This window comes from Heptranchias perlo, chromosome 21 (assembly GCF_035084215.1).
Source record: "Heptranchias perlo isolate sHepPer1 chromosome 21, sHepPer1.hap1, whole genome shotgun sequence".
NCBI lineage: Eukaryota > Metazoa > Chordata > Chondrichthyes > Hexanchiformes > Hexanchidae > Heptranchias > Heptranchias perlo.
Window position 1 is genome coordinate 32,925,026 of NC_090345.1, and position 8,473 is coordinate 32,933,498.

At 40.5% G+C, this 8,473-nt stretch overlaps 1 protein-coding gene across 2 annotated transcripts in view; it reads left to right on the top strand.

The window, feature by feature from the left end:
• The window catches only part of LOC137340110 (adhesion G protein-coupled receptor A1), a 387,365-nt gene extending 380,789 nt beyond the window's left edge, over positions 1-6,576 (top strand). For both annotated transcript variants that reach the window (XM_068002423.1, XM_068002425.1), the window contains 2 exons: positions 2,632-2,727; positions 4,769-6,576. In XM_068002423.1, the coding sequence (XP_067858524.1) occupies positions 2,632-2,727; positions 4,769-6,005 (1,333 nt within the window). In that variant the 3' untranslated portion in view covers positions 6,006-6,576. The remainder of the gene's footprint in view (positions 1-2,631; positions 2,728-4,768) is intronic.
• Positions 6,577-8,473: the final 1,897 nt, after the last annotated feature.

The window sequence follows — 8,473 nt, forward strand, 5'->3', positions numbered from 1 at the left end:
GTTTGCAGCCTCGGGAAATCTGCTAGGTAAGACTATTTGCCTGGACAAAGAATATGGGCAAAGTATGCATGTTACAAATTTGTTTCTGCTCACCCTATTACAGCTCAACTGAAGCCACATACAAAGCGCTCAGACAACCTTTCAGTTCTTTCATAGATTCAATTGTCCAAGCACACGTGGCTTACCATCCCTCACAATTCAGGATGGAGTTTGCGTCCTTCACTGTGGATGGGTGAGAGCTCCACTCCGCTGTACTTGCACCAGTGGGGCAGAACTCCCAGAATTTCGGGCCCTAAATTTCTAACCGTTGGGAGAGAGCTCTGTGCTGGGATGTACCCACATGCGTAGAGCTGTCCCCTGGACAGGATGGTTAGAGTTCCAGCCAGGCGGGAGCCCAGCATTGTAATCATGGTTCTGCCTGGCTGGAACTCAGTCTCCTGGTCTCAGACAGGTAGTTACAGTATAAATGCACCCTTGGATTATGAGCTGAAATTCCTGTAGATTCAAACTCACAACCTTCTGACCCAGAGGCAAGACTGCTCCTAACCAAGCAGAACTGCTTTGAAGATCTATGTATTGTGGGTGACAAGTCTAGGACGCAGGCTGATCTTTGCTTTCCGCAAACTAATTTCTTAAATGCCCCGTTGGAATAAAATAATGACCACATAAAAATCTCCCACTCCAAACAGGAGAAACAAATATACAAATTATGATGTTTGAAAACTATAGTTAAAAATAAGTTTTCCATGTGGATACTGTTTATTACTTTTGTCTCCTCTCACCTATGAGAAGATGGGAATTCACTCCCCTTGCAGAGCTTTGAATGCAGAGTAATCATTTCTGCTCGGTCAATGGTTATGAACTCGAAGTCTAGCTGGATGCTAAAAGTAACCTGCTTGCAGTTGAGTGACTCCCAAGGGTGCCAAATGTTATTGATTTATTAAATGAAAAATTCAGATTAGATATCATTAAATGTTGTACATGTACTGATCTACCACTTCATCAGTACTTCATCGGTAAGTTCAGTGGACTTTTGTACAGTTCTACGAAATCAACAGTAAAATCACTATTTGGCATCATTCCCCTTTGCAGTTGTGCAGAATGGACTTGGGCTGTGGCAAGTAGCATTAGGATTGTTGTGGGGAGTGAGTGAATTGATATTTTCTCAAATATGTATGTAACAACAAGAGTAAAAAGATCAATAGTTATCCGGGGTGATCCTGCACTCCCAGGGAGAAACTACATTCACAGGGAGCACGGGATGAAAATAGAGCTACAACATCAAAGACCCGATTCTCTGACGCACACTCCCGAGAGCTCAGCTCCATGCTGGGAACAAAGGATTACAGAATCACCCTTATAGAATATATTTTAAATTGATGTCTGAAATATGGTGCTAAAGTGCAGACATATTGTTTTTGGTATTTAAGCATGTTTTATTTTCCATGTCTTTCATAGGCAGTGTGTTAATATGACTAAAGTAGCAAATTAACTTCATATCCACTTTTATATTCGGTACTTCTGTTTCCTTATATTTATGCTTGCGAATATTCTGAAATGTCATCTTCATAAATAGGCAGTTATCTGAAACTGTTATCCTGATTACTGGTGACAGATAAATGTTGGTTCTCTTTTTTGTGAAAGGGAGAAGGGCATCTTGATGGTAATTGACTTTCAAACGGTGCTCTAGGATGCCTGGTAATTCAGTTAGATTTGATTCTGTGGTGCACAGCAGCAACACAATTTTAGATAACATTTTAAATTGATTGAATCACATGCCCTGTGAAAGAAATGCATTCAATTGCTTGGGGACCTGCTTGTCTGTTTATTCATAGCTACAATTAATTAACATTTTGAAATGAGGATTTTGTAGTGTTATAGAATTAAAATTATGGGGAATTAAAATAAATTCAAATGTTTTAAACTTCTAAATGCTAATATTTACTTATTGGCATCGTAAAGTCTTTGAATATGTAATTCTAATGGACAAAGTCATAAAGCTGATTGCACTTTGTGTTAATAACTGGCAATGAAGTAATATAAAGAAAACATAATGGTGCATTAAGGAAGTTATCTGCCATCTTCCCTGCTTATATATGAACAGGGTTAAGATCACTCATTGCAGCTATAACACAGTGTCACTTACATGAGGATGGGGGTGGGCAAATATGTGCCAACACATTGTTGTTTGACTATATGGTCCTCCTTGCCTCGTTACTCCAACACTTCAATCAATTCAGAGCTGAATAGCATTTTGGAAACTCCAACGTAAGCCTGCCCCTGGAGTAGTGGTTGTCAGTTCCTCTCCCCGCACCCTTAGCAATGCTAGCAATGTCTAAGCAAGGCTAGCGATCTGACTTAAAAAAATAATTTCTTTGGAGATCCAGACCATTTGCAATGTAAGCCCAATTAAATCCATCTGGGGGCCAGTATACTTCCACTCACTTGACATGCCAGCTGTCACCATAATATCAATGGTTTAATTGTTTTATTATTGTATTATACCAGAGTTGATCCAAATATGTTCCCTATAATTCTTGTTATCTTTCAGTACTGTTTGTCAAACTGCAATTTTTCTACCTATCCAATTTGCTTTTATATCATTTTAATCCCGCTGCCAATCTTCTCCAGGTTTTATTTGATTGGAGGAGGCATTCCTTTCATAATTTGTGGAATCACAGCTGCAACAAATATCAACAATTATGGGAGTGAAGACAATGCACCATAGTAAGTAGCTTTTCTGGGTATCAGAGGGATCTCACTTTTCTCCCTCACCACCACCTCTCTCGACTTCTCCACTGTCTCTGGTTTGTCACACTGCTTGTCCGACATCCAGTACTGGATGAGCAAAAGTTTCCTCCAACTAAATATTGGGAAGACCGAAGTCATTGTCTTCGGTCCCCACCACAAACTCCATTCCCTAGCCACCAACTCCATCCCTCTCCCTGGCCACTGTCTGAGGCTGAACCAGTTTGCAACCTTGGCATCCTATCTGACCCTGAGATGAGCTTCCGACTTCATACCCGCTCCATCCACCTCCGTAACATCGCCCGTCTCTGCCCCTGCCTCAGCTCACCTGCTGCTGAAACCCTCATCCATGCCTTTGTTACCTCTGGACTTGACTATTCCAATGCTCTCCTGGCCAGCCTCCCATCTTCCACCCTCCATAAACTTGAGCTTATCCAAAACTCTGCTGCCTATATCCTGACTCACACCAAGTCCCGTTCACTCATCACCCCTGTGCTCGCTGACCTACATTGGTTCCCAGTCTGGGAACACCTCGATTTCAAAATTCTCATCCTTGTTTTCAAATCCCTCCATGACCTCGGCCCTCCCTATCTCTGTAACCTCCTCCAGCCCTCAAAACCTCCTCCAATTCTTGCCTCTTGTGCATCCCCGATTTTAATCACTCCACCATTGGCGGCTGTGCCTTCAGCTCTCTAGGCCCTAAGCTCTAGAATTCCCTCCCTAAACCTCTCCGCCTCTCTACCTCTCTCTCCTCCTTTAAGACACTCCTTAAAACCTACCTCTTTGACCAAGCTTTTGGTCACCTGTCCTAATATTTCCTTATGTGGCTCTGTGTCAAATTTTGTTTGATAACGCTCCTGTGAAGCGCCTTGGGACGTTTTACTATGTTAAAGGCACTATACACTTTTCTGTGTATGGGGAGACCTCACTTTTCTGTGTATGGTGAGTCCTCACTTTTCTTTGTATGGTGAGTCCTCACTTTTCTGTGTATGGGGGGACCTCACTTTTCTGTGTATGGGGAGACCTCACTTTTCTGTGTATGGGGAGACCTCACTTTTCTGTGTATGGGGAGACCTCACTTATCTATAGCCAGCAGGTGGACTTGTATACAATTCTTTAATTTTTCAAGAATCATATTTTCTGTGCAGTCACACTTTAAAAAGGAAAATGTACGGCTAAGCGTGGTTTATTTGCCATTTATATTACACTGTGGAGTGGCTCCAAGTCCTGTTAAATGCTATCTGTTAAAACACAGTGAAACTAGGAGCTTCTTGAAGCTAGGCAGTGGCCAACTCTAATTGTATTACCTAATATTGTTGGGTACCAAACCCATCTTCACAGATATGTATACCTCATAATCCTTCCTAGAAGGTTTCTTTTCAATGATCAAAGTTGCAGATATTGATAAGCTCTGGCTTGGTTTAAACACAGTGGGGTTGGAATTCACCTTGGGCAGTAATGTAAAACGATCTTTGGTGAATTGGCAGCTGGTTTTGCACTTGCCCGATTTCCGAGCAGGGTGTAAAATGGCGTTCGATTCGCCATCGCCCGTTTAGCACTCGCCCGATTTCCGAGCAGGGTGTAAAATGGCGTTCGATTCGCCATCGCCCGTTTAGCACTCGCCCGATTTCCGAGCAGGGTGTAAAATGGCGTTCGATTCGCCATCGCCCGTTTAGCACTCGCCCGATTTCCGAGCAGGGTGTAAAATGGCGTTCGATTCGCCATCGCCCATTTTGCACTCGCCCGATTTCCGAGTGGAGTGTAAAATGGGCAGTCGATTTGCCATCACCCGTTTTGCACTACGACCCAGGATGAATGTCACCTCTGATATGTGAGTGAGGAAAACCTTTCAAATTGTAACCTGATTATTATGAGCCAGTCATGACTGTTTCTTCTGAGTTGTGATGTTAGGTCAGATTACTTGGTGGATTATTTTCTGGGTTCACAGTCCCACTTGCTCTTTTTCTATCTATCATTTGGTTATCTTCCTGTTTTAATATATATTTCTTTTTATTTGCAGTTGCTGGATGGCATGGGAGCCTAGTCTTGGTGCATTTTATGGTCCTGCTGCTTTCATTGTGCTAGTTAGTTGTGTCTATTTTCTGTGTACATTAGTACAGCTGAAGCGTCACCCAGGGAAGAAATATGAGCTAAAGGAGATGACAGAAGAGCAACAGAGATTGGCCAGCACAGAGGTAGGCCCCAGTCATGTAACGGATTCCAGCTCTGTGTCACACACATGTTCAATGATCTCTTCCTCAATGCTAGAGAATGAGCATTCATTTAAAGCTCAGCTTCGTGCTTCAGTGTTCACTCTGTTTCTGTTTATTGCTATGTGGACCTTTGGAGCCCTCGCAGTCTCACAAGGACACTTCCTAGATATGATCTTTAGTTGCTTATATGGAGCCGTCTCGGTGACCCTAGGACTTTTTATTCTTGTCCACCACTGTGCAAAACGTGATGATGTCTGGCATTGTTGGTGGTCCTGCTGCAAATCAAATAGGAATACATACGCTGTTCAAATGAATGTTCGACCCCAGGTAACCATGAATGGTGATGCCCAGCTTCATGTACCGTGCCTCCTTGATTCTCCCTGTCCTAGTAAATCATCTTCTAGCTGCAATCATTCAGTCTCTGGACTCTGTAAGTTAACTAATCTACAGGCTGTACAGAATCATGTAAATTGCCTTTCACCAGTTACACCTTGTTGTGCCAAAATGCACAATGAACAAATTATTGATGATGATGGCCATATTCATCTACATGCAGATGGTACATGTCGACCTGGAATGCATATCCACAGATGTCAGAAAAGCCGAACTAAACCACGACACTTCATTCGGCACAGCAGATCCGCAGCCCAGAGAGAATATGCATACCATATTCCTTCCAGCATAGATGGAAGTGTTCATAGCTCACATACAGAAAGTCATCACAGCATCCAGGATAGCCAGTCCATCCAAAGGCAAGCTGTCTGTGCGAAAAGTGATCAGTGCCCTAATGTCTGCCAGCCTGAAAGCAGTGATGCCAGCACAGTGCTATATGGGTGTAACAAAGCTGTAGACAGTGGCGTCAGTACCGAGGGTCTGCACCAAGGAGTCACTTTTGAAATGCAGTCACGGAGACAATCATGTCCTCTAAGTGTAACCAACCAAAATGGAATACTCAAGGGAAACATGCATGAAGCCGTGATTTATACTTCAGACAGTACAGGAAACATAAGGACTGGTCCTTGGAAAAATGAAACTACTGTGTAGTTTTTGAGTTTCGTGACTACAAGTTTAAATCATTACAGCTACAAAAAGTTGTATATAAGTTTTGTATAATGCTTATGTGTTTGTTTACATAATTCATTGTGCAGATTTCAAGTTACATATGCACATTTGTATGTATGCATATATATTTGTACAGCACATGCAAAGTATCATAAGAGCAGTATTATATTACGTATTTGTATTTCAAGCTACAAAGGATGCATTTGTGTTACCACAATGTGGACATTGTTGAAAAATTAGTCTGCAGATATATCATAATTAAGTTGAAGCTTTGGATTATTTTTCTATCAATGTAAATGGTTTCTTCTAAGTAAACAGCCAAAAATTAAGGTAAGCATTACTGTTCTATTAAAGAGACAGGAGCCCTTTGGATGGCTAGCACAAACAGCATCTTAATATTTGTTAACAATCCCCTAATCATCAGTTAAAAACAATATTATGTGCAATTTCTTCAGAGGATAAACTTATCATTTGTAATTATTTTTATGAGATTTCTAGATATTCATTGAAATATACCATCAGATTAATAAATTTTTGAAAGAATCCTGCATAATGTAAGATAATTGTGGACCTTTTATTTTAATTGGCACATGAGGGGATGATTTCCTTAGTGTGCTATGTGCAAATCGCAAACCCGTTCAATATAAATGGGTTCCGGTTTATTACACAGAACATACAGAAGAAATCTTTCCCACAATGTCGAATGAAAAAGGCTCTTTAACTTTGTAGGAAGAAATTGTGTATCAAGTCTATATTTAGGCATACAGTACATAGTGCTGTAACTTGCATGATTTTTGTTGAGTTGAACCATCAATACTCATTCATCTGCTGTTATATGTAAAAACTAATAAGTTTGGTAATGTAAAGACCAGTAGCATCTTATCCTTTTTTAATCCATGCAAATGAAACCGTAATGCAGCAACACACAGTCATTGGACTACTTCACTAGTTAAAGTGCCACAGCACATGTGTAAAGTTGATGCTATAACTGTGCTAGAGATGACAGTTTTCAGTTGTCTGTGCAGAGCATGCAGTGCCTGTTGTATGTTACAGTGTACACTTTATAATGAATTGTTGTTTCCAGTAAATGCAGATATCACCATGTCTATTAGTAAAAAAAAAGCAAAAAAATCATCAAACCCAGTTTGTCATCTATTTCAATGAGACTGCTTTTAAGAATTTGCTTAGTCACTTTTATTATAAAATGTGAAATCTGGTAAAACCGGTTACATTTGATTCATCTAGTTTCTAAGCTAAGGGAATGCATCAAACAGCAATGTAATATGTATAGTTACACAGCAAATGCATTTTATCACAGCCACCCACAGTTTATGCTAGCGCAGACTAAATTTGGGATACTTAGAGGTATGGTAGCACTGTGGTTATGTTATTGCACTTTTAATCCAGAGAATGAGAAATCAGATCCCACCATGGCAATCTGAGAATTTGAATTCAGCTTTTTAAAAAGCTGGAACCAGTAAAAGTGACCTTGAAGCTGTCAGATTGTCATAAAATCTCAACTGGTTCACTAATGTCCTTACCTGGTCTGGCCTATATGTGACTCCAGCCACACCAACATGGTTGACTCTTAACTGCCCTCAAAAGTGGCCCAGCAAACCACTCAGTTCCAGGGATGGGCAATAATTGCTGGCCTTGCCAGCGACAACCTGAGAGTGAATTTTTAAAAAAACTCAACTTTGCTCACTAGCATTATGAATTGATTGTTTTCATGCTGTATCACATAAACTAACTGTGAATAACAGATTTGCTTCACCTGCCTTAACTTTTATCTTTCAACTGTTATTGTCATATGATCTTTAAATCATAGAACTGTGGATGTGCAAACTCTTTGGTTTAACTTAGCTCACTAAGTAGTGATTTGGCTATACAGCAGCATATTTTTGTTTTTGGTAATTATCACTATTTCTGGGATTTATTTTCTGCTTGCAATTTATACAGGTTTTTATACCATATATTTCCTGAACCTTTTAATTCCTACATAAGGCATTTTATCCCCTGTATATTCTCTAAGTCATTTATGAAATTTATTTGAATAAGCTGCATGTACATATTTCAGAACATGGGGTGGGGGAAGAATTTCTTTGTAACACATTCCTATTGGATGCTTTGATAATGTCCCTACACATAGCGACCAGAGTAATTCTTTCCTCTCCCATGGGGATTGTTTCCTGTGATTTTGAGCTCCCGTGACATTATGTGAACAATGATCTTCATTACAATTATTCTGTGAATGGAAACGAGGGGGCAGTACTTTATATTGGATGGTCAGGAGCTGAAGTGGATTTATGCACGAATGATATGTGCACGGGAGTCCCACATTGGTTCATGACTGACGCATTCCAAATCTGACTTGGGACTGGGTATAGTTTAATGATTATGGTACTGGACTTACAATACAGAGGTTGTAAGTTAAAGTCCCTCCATGACAA